The 17,870-nt window shown below is 42.9% G+C and overlaps 1 protein-coding gene across 1 annotated transcript in view; it reads left to right on the plus strand.

The window, feature by feature from the left end:
* The first annotated feature begins 4,103 nt into the window (after positions 1-4,103).
* LOC133114401 (multidrug resistance-associated protein 1-like) overlaps positions 4,104-17,870 on the plus strand; it is a 29,981-nt gene continuing 16,214 nt past the window's right edge. The window contains exons 1-4 of the mRNA XM_061223739.1: positions 4,104-4,463; positions 10,023-10,199; positions 10,623-10,748; positions 12,066-12,203. Coding sequence (XP_061079723.1) covers positions 4,422-4,463; positions 10,023-10,199; positions 10,623-10,748; positions 12,066-12,203 — 483 coding nt within the window. The 5' untranslated portion in view covers positions 4,104-4,421. The remainder of the gene's footprint in view (positions 4,464-10,022; positions 10,200-10,622; positions 10,749-12,065; positions 12,204-17,870) is intronic.

Below are 17,870 nucleotides of genomic sequence, written 5' to 3' on the forward strand. Positions count from 1 at the left end.
GTAATGAAATTCAGAGTGTAGGGAAGGGGAAAAATATCACCTGCCATTTGTGCATGAATGATACACAGATCTGGTAATTAACACAGACTCCTCCAGAATCCGCCCGCATGACGCCCACGTGCCCATGAGTGTGGGCGGGCCTGACGTATCCCTATGTCTTGCTCCATTCCTTCACTTTAAACAGGGTCCTATTTCCTGCAAAAGAACTAGCTTCTCTGTTTGTGAAAACAGAACTATTATATACTGTGGCACTGTAAATTACAGCCTAGCTCCTAAACCTAAATACGTGTGTATATAATTTTGTCTTGATAGTACAGTTATATTGCAGTAGTAGATATATATCATGATAAATCTGCGTATGTTTATTAAATGTATGAAATGCAATGTGCACAGTGTGTGGGTACAGTCAGGATAATTTCTCTGTCAGTATTGGGGGGAGCAGGTTAGTTCCAGGTGCGCCATTTAGACCACACGACAGCATCTGTGTTGTGAAGTAATAAGTGTTGCTATGGCACCAAGACCAGTGACCACGGTCTTTGTTCACATTCTGACCATTCCCGTGGGAGTAGGGAATTGTGGGATTGGGCTAGTTTCCCCAAAGGACACAGAGGGGAAAAAGGGGGCGTTACTGTGATGTGTTTTGGTAAATTCCCTGGATTTGCAGTTGGGAAAAAATATCTATGAATCTATCCCTTTGGTGAATGTTGTAACAGTCTGTAATATCTTATTTGGGAGTTGCACTAATTACCACTTGCCCACCCAAAACACAGTGTACAGGAAGGGGGAAGGAAAACACTTCTGTTATTAGGTTACAGGCTCTGTTATTAGGGATTGCATTTTTGGGCCTGCTGGGTAGATCATTCCATAAGGTACTTTTCTAGAGCAGACATTTTCAGCCTTTTCCCATATAAGGACCCCCACTCAGGCTCAAAGGCATCCATGGGTCCCCATCTTAAGTTAAAAGACATTATATATATTTTTAAAGTTTTATATATTATATTTATTTCTCCCAAATCTTAATATAGTCATTGCGTATGAAGTCTGGCTACAGTGCCTTCAAAGGTCCACAGACCCCTGTTGGAAACCCAGGTTCTAGAGCATAGATGGGCCCCACACTTGGGTATGGAATCAATACACTGTGGCCCGCAGCCCCATAGGTCGATCCAGACTTGGCTCTGATGTCACTGAGAGGTGGGAGGCGATGTCATGCATCAGGAACCCCCGGTGTTTGATTGGATGCCAAATCTGTTGAACTGCACTTGAACTTCCTTCAGCTCATCTTGGACTAAGGCATTATAAGAAGTAGCGGTGACTTTGGATTGGCGACGGCCAATTTCACATAAATCGTTATTACGTATGTGAAGATGATTATTTTTGGCTGTTTTGGGCTTTCACCTTCATTTTATAGAACAATATCTTAGGCTTTAAAATCTGCGTGTCTTAATGCCAAATTCTGAGTAAAAATTTAGTTTTTAAGCTTTTAAAAGCAAGATGTCAAAGTGAAAGTAATACTGGAGTTGTCCACTGTTTGGAGGCTAGCCAACTTGTCACTGTTCATCAGTTATAAACAACCACATCTGCTGCGTCCGTGGCTACATGTAAATGTATTTATCTGTATGTCTTAATGTCAAGAGTAAATGTTCAGAATAAAAATATAGTTTTAAAGGGTTCATACATAAGATGACAAGTCATAGCTCCAGAGTTTTGTTAGCCCAGTGTTGGTTGTCTTCCAGGCTCACATAATTCTTGCAACAAAACTTCAAAGCCGTTTTTCTCAAAAACATGCTTTGGTGGTATTCAAAATTAAATGGGACAGAATTCTCTTGATATCTGGAGTAGATGGATAAATTTGGTATCATTAGAAAACTTACATTCTCCTCTTTCGAGTAGTTTCTAAAACTACAACAGAATTTAATAGAGCATATCGCATATTGTCTGCACTGGAATCAGTGTGTGTGTGTGTGTGTGTGTGTGTGTGTGTGCGCGTGTGTGGGGGTGAACAGCATTGATGGAATTGTGTAAACAGGCCGATTAATCAATTGTATACTCAATGTGAAATCTATGATGCGTATTGACCTTGGGCAGGCACAAAGTTCTCTGACACACAAAAAATTGGTACAGTTCATGTTTATATTTAACTCTGGTTTCAAAGAATTCAAGGTGTGTGAGGTCATTTCTAATGCCGTTCCCTGCTATTTTCTCCCCAGTTTGGGGTTCCCAGTTGCATACAACCTCAGTCATCGTACAGTTGCCACAGCCAGCATGGGAGCACAGCACACACTTTCCTCTGGAGCGCATGATGTCACCAGCTGCTCTTTTCACTGTATGATTGACAAGCATCCGTGGATAAAGAACAATGAGACGCAGAACCCCGTTGATTGGTTCCAGCCTAACCCTCAGGTGGGTCATGACATGCTCAGCATCCTATGCTATTGGCTCACGGTGTGGTCTGATTGGCCTGGATCCTGCCACTGTTTCTGTTACACTACCCATCCTCCGCACGTACCCCTGTCATTTTGGTTGTGTGTGTGTGTGTGTGTGTGTGTGTGTAATTACATCTCACAGGCTTTGGCTCCGTTTTAGGGAAAAGGAAAATATCTGGAAAAACCCCAGGGCTAAGTGCTCAGCTGGATATGATGTCATTCAAATGTCCCCTTACAACTAACTAGCCTCACCTTCATTCCCCTAATGAAGTGACAATGGTGAGCGTGTGACATCATGGTTCATGTACGATGTTGTTTCTGCTGAGGTGAGTGTGTGATGTCAAAATTGAGTGTGTGATGTCAGGATGAGTGTGTGGTGTCAAAATTGAGTGTGTGATGTCAAAATTGAGTGTGTGATGTCAGGATGAGTGTGTGATGTTTTTGCTGCACTGTTCTGCTGCACTGCAAAGAATGATAAACACGGGGCCAGGTCTCATCAGGCCACATCACTGAGCTACATTTCCAAGAATTCTATGAATCACTTAGCACTCTCTCTCTCTCTCTCTCACACACACACACAAACATATCTCAATCTCTTCTCTCTCTCTTATTCTTTCTTTTTCACTTGCACACATACACAACCTCAATCTATACTCCCTCTGTCATTCCTTTCCTCTCACACAATCAAATAAAATGGTACAAAAAACTGGCTAAAAGGTACAAAAATGTGTCACGGATGGTATCCTATTGATACATAAAATTGTACCTCAAGCCAGAAATATAAATTAATTTGTACCTTTTCTTAGTTTGAAGGTACTTATTCGTATGTAAATAGAGCATTAAGGTACTTTCATGGAACATTCTGGAAATGCATTCCTTAACCTCTACCTTTATTTCTGAGGGTATGCAAACACATACTCGCACACCTCAAGCTGTCCTCCCTCTCATTCTCTCTCTCTGTCACACTCACACACACACACACTGTCATCTAAAAAGAAAAATAAATCCACTTGTACATGTATAGCAATATCTGGCCAGATCGAACCACAGCATGCAGGTCATCAATAATTGTAAATACTCTTTCTTGTGCATTATAGCTGTCATAATGCAAATCATAATAAAGCCTTAACATAACTGCAGATTAAAATCACAAACATTTATGTTTATATAGCTGACAGTCAGCTCATGGTGTCTGACACAGTGGCTATAAAAACTAAAATAAATATATTTTTATCTATAGGTTATTTAAATAAATATTTAGGGTTTATGGTATTCACACTGTAGTGCCAGTTGACCAAGGCATATTTCTTGTAGAGAAAAAACTGGTCTCTTACACAAATAGCCTCCTCTGTTTGTGTGAAGGCAGAGGATTTGGTAACAGGACACTGGCACCTCACACCACACCGGGGGGGGGGGGGGGGGGGGGGGGGGGGGGTGTGTGTGTGTGTGTGTGGGGGGGGGTTGGGGGTTTGGGGGTGTTGTCATCTTTTTTTCTTCAGAGGAGTCTCTGTGGTGTTTTGACCACGGTGTGGGATAAAGGAGGGAGAAAGAGAAAGAGAGAGGGAGGGAAAGGAGGGAAAAATGTGACAGACAGAAAAAGGGGAGGGAGGGTGGGAGGGAGATAAATAGAGAGAGAAAAAGGGGGAGATATTTTGAAAGAGAGAGACAACTAGAGAGAGATTCCTGATGAGTAGCATTCATAAATAGGACAGTAAGACATACATACAGACAGATAGACAGACAAACAGGGGACTCAGGTGATCAAGTGGCGCAGGGTGGACATTCACTGAGGGAGAGAGTGTTTGACATTCACCCACAGACACAAGCACAGGAACTCACACACAGAAACACAGGAACTCACACACAGAAACAGAGGAACGCACACACAGAAACACAGGAACTCACACACAGAAACACAGGAACGCACACCTGCGCTTTGGGCACCAGGGATTTGGCGAGGCAGAATCGTTTGGGAAGTGGGACAGGACAGGAGCGTGCATGGATGTGTTCTGCAGCCGCAGTGGCCTGGACCCTCTCTGGGTGAGTCTCCCAAAGACAGACGTACAGACCCAGATGGACAGAGACACAGACATGGAGGAAGCCAGACAGAAAGACATTATGACAGATGGACAGACAGACTGACAAACAGAAAGACATTATGACAGATGAACAGACAGACGGACAAACAGAAAGACAGGCTGAAAGACGGACAGACAGACAGACGGATGTGTGCAGGTAACTGTTGGTGGATTGAATGGGGAAGGTAGAGAGGAGGAGAGAGAAGAGAGGCGATGCTGCATGCTGCACTAAATGTCCTCATACCTGGATGGCAGCAATTGGCAGAAACTCTACTGAAAGTCAGTGTGTTCATAGAAGAATTGAAAGATTCTGCAGATTTCTAAAATTTGAAAGATTATACCATTTCTGCTGATAGTGTGAAGTAACGGGACATTTAGCCAAACTGCACAGGTTCTGGGTTCAAAGTTACAAAACGAGACGAAACACTGTGAGAACCCAAAATCTCACTGACCCCACAAGTGTTTAATGAACAAAACAAAAAGAATTGTACATAGACGTCTGCATATAGTTTCTTAAAGTCTTTGTTGTTAAGTTGTGCATGCCTGTGTCTGTGTGAGACACACGATTCACATTTGGCAGAATGGAGTTCTTTAGGGAAGCGTCTATGTGTTTCTCATTAAGCCAGATTCGGCTGCATTGCATGCATTCTGGCTGACTCACTTCCATTTACTGGAAGCGCAGTCTGCTGTCCAATGCATGTGCAATACTGATGCTATACTGCAGCGTAACCTCTGATGTTACCTGATACATTGGGTTATCTGGGTTATCTGATACTGTAACGTCCTATACTCTGAGACTGTACCCTTGCATTTGCTCACAATGGATGGATTTCACTGCTCCACCATTGACAAAAAATGAATAAATATTAAACTGACAGAGCTGTACAGTTAGACCTACCTGTCACAGGGCACAGTTTCCAAAAATATTCCTATAACCGGCACAGGTTTCATTTTACCTGGAAATCAGTGAAATAGAAGTTATTACACAATGGTGGATCCTTAATTATTCCACGACCTGCAACCTCTCCTCTGAGCCAAACCCCTGCCGGGAATATATGCACCGTTTGCAATGACGAATGATGAGATGACTAAGAATTTAATAAGGTGATTCAGGAAAAGATTTTGGAACGCATATGTCTCATGATTATTATCAGAACATGCTGTCTGAACATGTCAACTCTGTGTTTATCTGGACCACTGCCAGGTCATTTCCAGAAGGATTCAGACTTACACTTCCTTATGTCATATAAAATAAGTAGCTTTGCTTTACCAAAATGAGGCAGCTCATTCATTGGGAAAGAATTAGCCAAACAAATGACGTGACGTTGATTCTCATCAACCTGTCTGTTTGTGGAACATCGTGTAATAGGAGAATTTTGATGGCAACTTACTGGAAGCAGGCTGATGATTCATTTGAAGGTGGTCGCCTGAATTGCCACATCACCCGTCATGCACCAGAGACCGGCAAGTGCAGATGGAGGAAGGGCAGAGAGTTCACTCAGAGGCATGACAGGGTGCAGCCAGGGCAGGAGGGCACTAAGGCCTGTGGGGTGGGGGGGGGTGGGGGGGTCTAGCCTGGCAGGTATATTTTAACAGCGTGGTGCCGATGGCCTGGGGTGTAGGACCCGTACTGTATGCAGGGGGCCCACACGCTGTCCAGTGGCGACAGCTGGAAACCATTCTGCATTCTGCATGTGCGCTTGAAAACAACAGAGGGGTACGTGTGCAAATACAAACGCCCTGGTTAACCCCCGTCCTGTGCCCATGTTCACCCCGGAGACCAGCTGTAAGACAGGGATTAAAGAGCTGGCACATAGGTCTGAGCAAGACGCTGCCAATCAGAAAAGAAGTTTGAGTCTATTAAATCTACTCACAGCCGGCCAAGGAGAAGGCATCTTTGGCATGCCAAAGCCCACAAGCCCCCACCCCTACCGCCACTACTGGCTGTGTGACCATATGAAACTAGTAAATGTTGTGACGTGCACATGGAGCCACTCCTTTAGGGCACTACAGTCCTTTCATTTACAGCTTGTTGTAGTAAACTCCCGGGTTTAGGAGACACCAGCAGTTTAGGTAAGAATCCGGTGTAATACAGGCTGACAGGCATACAGAATGTGGTTCAGAATCCAGGGATGCTAAAGCTGCCCTCCCTTATCACTCCAGGAGTTAAAGCAGAAATTACATTTCCAAATTAAGCATTATCCAGAGCTACTCACAGAGATGATATTTCTTGATCATTTGTGATGTCTTAGTCTCAGCAGGTTGTTTCTACCCCCAACCTAGAGTAGCGTGTTCCCTGAGAACAGCAAATGTTTAGCTCAGCGCTAACCAGAGAAAAATAAACATCCAGTTCAGTGGACTGATTCAATTCAACTCAACTTAATTCAGTTGTTTTTGTAGAGCACCTTTTATAGAGATTCTGTTCCAAAAACGCTCTACTGGAAAAGAAGAGCATACCCGGAAACATACCCAGGTGACAAATAGGCTTGTTATAACACTGCGACACGCAGGCTCATTTTGACCGTCCAGAACATACATAAAAAACCTTGGACAAAACCATGGCAACCTGACAGAACACCAAACATATGTGTGGCAGAACATTTTGAGACTTGCAGTTCAAAACCAACACGTGGTTTACCGGATTGCTGTTCAAGTCATAATGTTGTAAATGTAAAGAGCCTATTGCATAACCTCAGCATGCATGTGCACACCACACACACACACACACACACACACACACACACACACACACAAATTATATACATTAATTCACTCAGAGTAGGTCTATAAAATATATATTGCCAAGCCTGATGAGCAAATAAACCAACAGTCAATGAGCTGCATTGTATTCTCAAAAAAAAAGGAAAAATAATATTTTTTCATACTAATACAATAGTTTAAAATGTTTTTTTTTTTTTTTTTATTAATGTCAATGTGAGATTGTTGAACATATTGGGGGATTATTCTCCACTCCACAGAAAATTTTTTTTAGGTCCTTCGTTCTGTGCTAGTTGAGTTTTCAAAATAAGCATCCTACCTTTCACACCAAACCCACTGCTGATGCACATGCTCAGAAAGCTCTGTTTTGCTTCTCATCTGACCATTACACGCTGTTCCTATTGCTGTTCAGCACTGGAGCCAGGTTTCAAAGTCAGCTTTTTGGCCTGGTCAGGTACACCAGTGGTGGGTTTGGCATTGTAAGAAGGATTCTTATGTAGCACATGCCTCTAACACTGAAATAAGTTTATTATGGGGCTGTTTTGCATTTATGGGACTAGTGGGTCTAAGGGTTCAACATCATGCAATCCAGCCAGGACCAAGATGTTCTGGTGAAAATACAGTATCCCCCTGGGGAAAATGACCCCAAATGGATTGTTCTCCAGGATAATGATCCCAAGCATACCTCAAAAGTAACCAAAAATGGCTAACTGTTTAAATTAGCAATGTTGTGCAATGGCCATAGACATTAGTCTAATCAACATTTTGTTGTTTGAATGGAAGAGGGTATAGTCCAGAAGTGCAGACTGAAGTAATGTTTTTTTAAAGACTCAGTATAGAGGAATGGTTAAAGTAGTAATAGAAGACCATGTCATAGTGGTATCATTCTGTAGGGAGGGTGTACTGAAAACATGGGTGTTAATATATTTGACACATATCCTTCCGGGAAATAAAACTACGACTTTTTGTTTCTCTGAGCAATTGTATAAGTAGGATAGAATAGGATTTTCCTTGTTTAGCTTTTTCAGGTGAAATGCATGAAATCTTTTTTTCAACAAAGGCATGATAATAAAATAATGGTTTCTGTATTTTGTGTTTCAAAAGTCTTCTGTAATTACTGATTTAACTGACTAGAAAAATCCTTCAACTGCTTTATCATATAAACCTCACAGGAACAAATGATTTGGTTAATGCTTTTAGAAAATGAGAGGAAAATATTTGTAAAATATTTTTTAAACACACAAGTATACTACTGTACCCTATGCCAAATGTAATTGCTAGTCTGTGTGCCCCATATGTGGTCAGGACTCTTTGTAAGATGTTGTGTAATCTGGTTTTGGAACTGTCCCAATGTGTGCAAACCAGAGCTATCAGCTTTGTTGCTAAAATTAATTCCACGTGATAAAGACCTGCTAGCTCTGGGTCTGATTTCTACAACTCAGTAAACATTTCTCTGATAAACAGCACTGAGAGCATTTTTTATACATGTTTCAGTGCTCAAGTTAATGCATTGCATGCTGCATCTTTATAATGTAGGACTGCTTTTCACATAAATTCACTTGCATTCTTAGAAAAATAACTTTTTTGTCATATGCCAATGAAAATACAGTATGTCATTCATCATTTTATGAAATAGCACAATGAAATAAGATACAATTTAATAATGTTCAGCATTTTGATCAAAACAAATTTTTGAAACACAGAGTAATATTTCAAAACACTATAATTTACTCTTGTTGAGCAAGTTAACTTGAGTGTGATTGATCTCGGTCTTTACTTTTCATTCAAATGACACATTTCCTTTTTGCATCTCACATTGCTATTCATTACTGTGTAAATATTAGAATCAATAAACATTATGAATGTCAGACACCAAAAAAATTATTGGCTCAACTGAAAATTGAGTAATTATTACAAATTATTTTGTTGTGGTTCAAGTCTGGGTCATCGTCAGTTGCAATCTTTAAGAAAATAGCTTGGAATATCTGCATTTTCCAGAATGCAGTGGGTGTTTTTTTTGGCCCTGCATTTTAGCCTTTTTTCTGTGTAAATGCAGAATCCTATGTTAATGTAACGACTGGCGTTTAGAGCATCATTTGGACAGCATGTAACCAAATCAGACCACAAACCATTATTTCATTGTTTTGTTTTAGCCAGATAACATCTGATCTGTCACTTCTTTGAGTCAATGTACATTTTGAGTAACAAAGTGACTTAACAAATAAAAGTTCCTGGGATGTGTAGTTTTGGGCAACAGGACAGTGGTCCAAGGTTGAGAGAGTGGATTGAACCTATTCCTGCTGCTATATTTAGTGAGTATTTTGTGGATCTATGCATTCCTTGCCCCCACCCTGGGGTGGAATAGTGTGATTAAAGTTCAAACCCCTTAATGCTTTCCTTTATGCAACATTACATATGTGAATAACCATGTCTGTCTAAACCTTACTCTGTTCCCCAAATCCATTAATTCTACAACCGACTCTGACAGCACTGTATTTTGGTTCACTCAGCCATTTAACATTTATAGATTTCTTTAACCAGTAGTTGGATTTGACCAGTAGTTTTAAAAGTAGTTGGATTCACTTCACATAACTGGTTTAGAATTTCGAAAATCCAAGATGTCTGAGTACAGAAGGGTTCCAAGATTAGTGATTAGGGGTTAAGGGCATTCAGTGTTTGGTTCGTAGAGCACACCTTGTTTCATACACCAGCATGTTCAACACACCTGAAGGAACTGACACGTGCAGTGACGACAGGCCCGGATATCTGATCTTTGCTTGTTTTGTTGGGCGTTTTTTTTCAGGACTGGAACCGGACGTGGCACACCTCCAACCCAGACCTGACCCAGTGCTTCCAGAACACGGTGCTGGTGTGGGTCCCCTGCATCTACCTCTGGCTCTGCTTGCCCCTCTACTGCCTGCACCTGCGGCACCATGACAGAGGATACATTGGCATCTCCAGGATGTGCTGGGCCAAAACGGTGAGGCTCTTCACAAGGGAAACCGCTGTCATCAATGGATCATGTTTACTTCGCACCCTTCAGGGTCTCCTGCGATATACAGGGTGTATTCCTGCTTCTCAAGCAATGCATGCATGCTTGGATAAGCTCCAGTCTCCCTGGAACCCTGACCAGGAATAAGCGGGTTAGATATTGGATGGAGAGATTGGTGGATTTTAGGGTCTCAAAGTGCTTTACAGCAAATGGGTAATGAACGATAGCCAGTTAGCACCTGAAGGCTCACCATACTTCAGCTGATGTTTTTTAATTTACATGTGAAAGGTATCTATGGTATGATAACAGCTCAAAAAGCCTCACTCATATGGTTAAGAGACTCTGGGACCTAGCATGGACCTATGATGCACTGCACATTCCTCTGAAATTTCTCCCTGGCTTCCTGCACAGGTGCTGGGCTTCTTTCTGGCATTCTACGGCTTCGTGGAGTCATTCTACCTCCTGCTGGAGAGGTACCAGGAGATCCAGCAGCACCTGGTGTTCCTGGTCAGCCCAGTCATGCGCAGCCTCACCATGGTAACGCTCCACGCATTAGCACCACTCCCCTGCAACCGCGGACACCCCGCACCACACCAGCTCAGGCAACCGTAATGAAGAATTAAGTTTGGGGTGGGGGTTGCCAGGTGGTTGCCAACTGTGACTGTTGGTGCCTGCAGAACGACTCCCAGTGAGGGAGATTGGGAAATTGTCCCATTAAGTGCCAGCAACTGAGATAATCGAGGTTAAATAAATAAAGTCAGGAAGATGTGACATTATGACTGGAGGTGGGTCCACCCTGGATATTAGGATTCCACCACACTCCCTACAGTTTCATGAGCAAACAAGCGGGGGTTAAAACTTCACTTCCAACAGTGGAGATTTGCCAGAGATTTGCCGGACATTCATGACTTCTTGCGGGAATCAGGGAGCTGATTGCCAAAATCGGAGACTCTCCTGGAAGTTCCAGGACACTTGGGATGTCCAATATGGCTTTAGTGTTTTTCATAAACTCCTTGCTACTGTACCTCTCAATGGGATTCCTTAGGGATCCTGAGATGATGCAATGCACAGCTGCAGATGAGATTTATGTGCAAAATCTAATTCTGGGACGCAAACGTTTGAGTAACCCTGATGGCCAGAGGCATCTGAAAAAACACAATGGAATTTGCCTCTGAAACTTGCCTGAATGCCGGAGAGTTTCACCATACTGTCTAACAATTAAAGCACTTAAACAGCACTGCCATTTCTTTTCCTTTAACAGGCCAGTCTCCTCCTGAGCAGCTGTGGTCACCCTAGACACCAAAGTCAATATTTGCTGGCCATTCTGAGACTTAAATATGGATGTCTACACACAGATAGAAGCTCACAGTCATGGGACTTTTTAAAAGGGCCTTATCTATTTCAGGAGGGTTAAAGTTGTCTCACCATCCACCACCTTCAGCACAGTATTACAAAACCACAAACCACAAAAAACAGCCAGGAGAGAAAAAAGCTTAACGATTACTGTCATGAACATGAAACGTGTCAAGACAACTGGTCTGTACAAAGACTACAAAGAGTGCACAGAACATCTCCATAACCATGGCATTACTAATATACAGTGCTATGTAGTATGACACATTATTTTTTATGATTGCCAATGTACACTCAGTGAGCACTTTATTAAGTGTCACATTCTGGATTGCAAGTTCGGTAGCTGGTCACACTTGCAGGTTCTAGTGGTGTGGTAGCGGTATCATCGCCTCTGGTTCTGGTTGTGTGTAGGTGATGGCTGGTATCTCCTAAAGATTCTGGTGGTGTCTGATATCTAATCTCTCCTGGGGATGTGTGTATAACCACTGGTCTCTCCTGCAGGTTCTGGCAGTGTGTGTGATCCACCTAGAGAGGATGAGAGGATGCCGCTCGTCTCTCTTCCTGTTTATCTTCTGGCTGCTGGCCTCCGTGTGCTCCCTGGTCCCGCTGCGGTCCAAGGTGCTGCTGGTTATCGAGGAGGTGAGAGAAAGGTCATGTGACCCTGGCGCCCAATCACGCACATACTGTACGCACGATGAAGGTCGCACCGTCAAATGCAGAAGCAGTCACAGACACGGGGCTTCCGGCTCTCTCCGCTGCTCACCCCACCCAGCCACACATGCAGTTTGTTACGGTCCGGCAGCCATTTTCTGTGTTGTTTTTCAGTCTTTGCTGGTTCCCCATCACATTACCGTACCTTACTTTTAGAGGATGATCTTATCCAGACCTCCCCTGCTTCCTGTCTGCCTGCCACACCCTGCAGCCCCGCCATCTCCGTCTGACTGCCGGAGCCCCCGATGAGTGGTGGCAGTGTGGCACATCCAGACAGATAGCAGGAGGCCACACACGGTCTGCACATGGCGGAGCTGTTAGTGGTCTCCTACCCCACCCCCTGACACACACAAACCGCACCCTTATTCGTCTGTTTTCCTAGGAGCCCTCTCCCCCCGCCCACAACCTTTTTTTTCTGCTTCTTTCACAAACACAGCCATCAGTGTCTGGAGCTGGACAGACAAGTATGTGCTAAAGCAAGCTTCGTAGGAATATACAGTGGTGTGAAAAAGTGTTTGCCCCCTTCCTGGTTTCTTATTTTTTTGCATGTTTGTTTTTTTGTTTTTTGCACTTAAATGTTTCAGATCATCAAACAAATTTAAATATTAGTCAAAGACAACACAAGTAAACACAAAATGCAGTTTTTAAATGAAGGTTTTTATTATTAAGGGAGAAAAGAAATCCAAACCTACATGGCCCTGGGTGAAAAAGTGATTGCCCCCTAAACTTAATAACTGGTTGGGCCAAGCTTAGCAGCAACAACTGCAATCAAGTGTTTGCGATAACTTACAATGAGTCTCTTACAGCGCTGTGGAGGAATTTTGGCCCACTCATCTTTGCAGAATTGTTGTAATTCAGCCACATTGGAGGGTTGGGTTCGAGCATGAACCGCCTTTTTAAGGTCATGCCACAGCATCTCAATAGGATTCAGGTCAGGACTTTGACTAGGCCACTCCAAAGTCTTCATTTTGTTTTTCTTCAGCCATTCAGAGGTGGACTTGCTGGTGTGTTTTGGATCATTGTCCTGCTGCAGAACCCAAGTTCGTTTCAGCTTCACACTACCACCACCATATTTTACTGTTGGTATGATGTTCTTTTTCTGAAATGCGGTGTTACTTTTACGCCGGATGTAATGGGACACACACCTTCCAAAAAGTTCAACTTTTGTCTCGTCAGACCACAGAGTATTTTCCCAAAAGTCTTGGGGATCATCAAGATGTTTTCTGGCAAAATTGAGACGAGTCTTAATGTTCTTTTTGCTCAGCAGTGGTTTTCGTCTTGGAACTCTGCCATGCATGCCATTTTTGCCCAGTCTCTTTCTTATGGTGGAGTCATGAACACTGACCTTAACTGAGGCAAGTGAGGCCTGCAGTTCTTTGGATGTTGTTGTGGGGTCTTTTGTGACTTCTTGGATGAGTTGTTGTTGCGCTCTTGGGGTAATTTTGGTCGGCCGGCCACTCCTGGGAAGGTTCACCACTGTTCCATGTTTTCGCCATTTGTGGATAATGGCTCTCACTGTGGTTCGCTGGAGTCCCAAAGCTTTAGAAATGGCTTTATAACCTTTTCCAGAATGATAGATCTCAATTCCTTTCTTTCTCATTTGTTCCTGAATTTCTTTAGATCTCGGCATGATGTCTAGCTTTTGAGGATCATTTGGTCTACTTCACTTTGTCGGGAAGGTCCTATTTAAGTGATTTCTTGATTGAGGGGGGGGCAATCACTTTTCCACACAGGGCCATGTAGGTTTCTCCCTTAATAATAAAAACCTTCATTTAAAAACTGCATTTTATGTTTACTTGTGTTGTCTTTGACTAATATTTAAATTTGTTTGATGATCTGAAACATTTAAGTGTGACAAACATGCAAAAAAATAAGAAATCAGGAAGGGAGCAAACACTTTTTCAAACCACTGTACATAAATGCACACATACACCCAAGCAGTTGTTAACACACACACACACACACACACACACACACAAACATATGTGCATGTAAACACAAATGCACATGTACTCATGTTTAAATGGACAGTATATATTAATATTATTATAAATAGTTTTCACAGGTTTAATATGAAGTTTAGCTACAACGCCATCCTTTCTGATTAATGTGATGTTGGTTTATGCTACACAATTTTTTCCGCATTCCATGGAGGGGGGTATGGATCCTGAAATTTGTAGGGGCATACAGCAAGTACTGCAGCAGCTCTTTGATTGGCTATCTGCTTCTCACCTGACCTCACACAGGTGCACAGCAGTATATGACCATTATTGTTTTCTGTTTATGTTTCACTTGACCTTCTTACACACACCGTCAAACGTGGATATGGGAAATGAGCACGGACAATATTTAGAACAGAAATACATGGCTTGTGACAGGAATGGACCCTTGTGCACCCCTGGGGTTTGGCGGCCCATGAACACTGCAGCACAGTGTCTTGCCAGGCTCAGAGCGGAAACCAGGCACATAATCACCGTTATTACAAGCCAAGCTAACAAGGAAACGTGCCACTTGGCACTTAAACATCATTATCACAGTCTAAAGATGTCTCTTTCTCGAAATTCAGATTATGCTGAAATTCTGTGAATTTCACAATCACTTTGTATTTCTTGAGTATGCTGATGAATTCATGCTCATAATCATATTTTATCTAAACAAAATACCACTGTCTGCTGTCGGGGACTGATTAATTTGTAAACCTGTTCACAAGTTTTAAAGGGAAACCATCTTTTGATTGGTTCAAACACTTACTAACCTCCCTGCTCTCCCTTCAGGTGACATCATAAAATAATGTAGCTAAGGGCAGCAAGACGTGTGACCATGAACTCCCAAGTTTAGGAGTTCAAAGTTCAAAGGCACTTTATATACAGTATACCCATTTCCTAAAACACCAACCAGAACAACAGACTCAGGCGAAACCTCTCTCGTTCATCATCCACTAATAACCGTTGCTGTTTCTGTGCAGTGTATGAGTATTTTTCCTCATGGCACCCACTGTATGACTGCTGAAAACAGGACAAAGCAACACAAGTGCCTAAGAGCGTGGAGTTGGGTTTACAGAGTTCATGTTTACAGGACCTGTTTCCCCCAAGTCAACCCGTTGAGATATTGACCTGCATTTATGTGAAGCCTGTGCCAGCTGGCTGGTGCTCTTATTGTTTGTGGCCAGTGTGAGGTTGCCCTGTGTGGCCTGTCCAAGTTCCATCCACCCCCTGTAGTCCCCCTTCTCTGCAGTGTGGGCCCCTACATCTCGCCACAGAAACGCTGTTGAACTTGGCCATCCACATTACAGTATATTTCCCTTAATTCTGGATGAGAAAAGAAGCAGAACTCTCCATAAATGCAGGCCCTCAAAAAAGCCGCTGCAACATTTATGTACACAACAACATGCACCGGCTAGCGGGCATTTGCCTGTTCTTGACTCAAGACATTGGTTTACTGAACTGTGGACTCTCCATTGACACACAGATAGCATGACTTCTACATCTTCATTTCTACATGCGATATTCATTCATGTGCCTATATATATTGCAGGGTTTGGTTTCTGGCGGGTTTTGGTTTGAAACTGTTGCAAAAAAGCTTTCATGAGTCATTAATCCTGGCTCAAACCCCATGAGAACGGAAATGGAAAGTAGGAAGATCTCGGGAGCCCAGGAATAAAGCAAGCTTCATCTGTGAAGCAAGTTCTCAAAGTGACTAATGCCTGACAACAAGCCCTGGAGTTTGGCCATAAACTGTGGGGAAGGAGAATGAGATGAATTGACTGAATACAGGGTGACAGGATACATGTGGCTGGGAATGTGGTTGTGGGCTTTCTCTGGAAGATCCCTGACTGTGGGTTACTGTATTTCTATGGCTCCCACCCTGCTTAAATATATTTCAGAACTTGTGTTTGTGGCAAGATTTGTTGGGTATCTGTGGTAATAACTATACATACAGATGTTGTTATCCTTTTTAAATGCTCCACTCATGTGACGAAACTGTAAGTTCCTTGAAATACAAAATATATTTCTTATTCACGTCTAAATTTCTGACTTATTGCTGGATATTTATAGGAAATCGTTCGCAGATATGCTGAAGCGTTTTGTGTTTGGCTGTCTGAGGTTATCCACAGGTAAATGTAGCAGCATTTTAAGTAAATGTGTGCCTACAGCTGTGTAGACTTTTATGCAGTTGTTGTTGTGTTGTGGTTGGGGAGCATGTGATTGGAGGGTTTTGGTTTTGGTTCCCCGTTTGCAAACATTACAGCCGCAGCGATAGCTGGTTATGACTGAGCATTGGTAATAGAGAGAAAATTACAATGGAAGAATAGATTTAAGTAAGATTTAGGTTTTAAGTAAGGTAGTGCGCACTCAGTGTGATCAGGGTTTCTTCGTAAGTGCTGTAGCTTCCACTCTCGGTGTAAGCAAGTCACTGTAGCATGGGTCCTGTGGGCAATTTATAAGTATGCACTCTTTTGAAGTATGTGCATCTTACAGTGATTGTGTAAGGGTGGGTGGACCAGGGTGAATTAGCAAACCTAAATAATATCGCCGTGTACATGGCTGGCACTGCAGCCTGGATGTCCATCACCACCTGAAGCTGAAACTCAGGAAGGAAAGAACCTTGTTGTAACTCTGAATGACTAGTTCAGTTCCTGAGGACACATAAAACCACCTGGTCCTGCAGGTTCTCCCTTCTCATCTGGAGAACACAACCCTTCCTTACCCAAGAGGCTACACTGCTACCTGCCCAAGTCCTCATGATCTCTTGTCAGGACTCTTAAAACGATTCACTGGCCAGCTTACCAGCCTGTGCAACCAGCCTGGAATGCTGCTGCCCGTCTGGCCTACATCCTGCGGTGGAAAATTCACACATGCCATCCCATTTTTGAACACTCTTCACCGGCTTCCGGTGGCTGCCTGCATTCCATTCAAATCTCTGGTGCAGGCATACCAAGCTGCGAATGTTGGTGCCCCTTCCTATCTTCAGACAGTAATTACATGCTGCCAGACTTCCCCGCTCCGCATCCTTCCAGCAGCTGGCTGTCCCATCTTTTCAAGCACCCAGCAGCTGCTCCTCACAGCTCCGAGACGTCTCTGCCCTCACTCCCAAAAGTAGGATGACCCTCCCCAATCAGTCAGGAAGAAAGATTCAGTGACTTTTACATTAAAACATAAAACAACAAAAGCATCTCTCTTTATCTTCCAGGTCTTGCGGCGTTGCCCCTTGCACTTACATGATTGTGACTCAGCCTATGTCTTGCTCTAGTGGTGCTTACCATGTGAAATGTACTTTTGTGGCTCACAGTATATACAGTATAAACACTACAGCTGCCAAATGACTACATGGTAAGTGTGTAAGTGGCATGTAAGGCAGCATGCGCATGTTTAATTTGAATGTCAGGTAGTGTGGCAAGTGTGTCCAAGTCGTATATAAGGTAGCTTGGGAGTGTTTCATTTCAGTGCAAGGTATTAAACACTTTGGTGTTAGAAATGTCTTAAAAGTGGTTGAGTCTTTTTTTCTGAATTAAAATTTGCTTGTTTTTGCATTACTATTTGCTTGACAAGTGAACTTTTCTTACCCCATTGGCAAATATTGAAATCAGTCAAACTG

This window comes from Conger conger, chromosome 16 (assembly GCF_963514075.1).
Source record: "Conger conger chromosome 16, fConCon1.1, whole genome shotgun sequence".
NCBI lineage: Eukaryota > Metazoa > Chordata > Actinopteri > Anguilliformes > Congridae > Conger > Conger conger.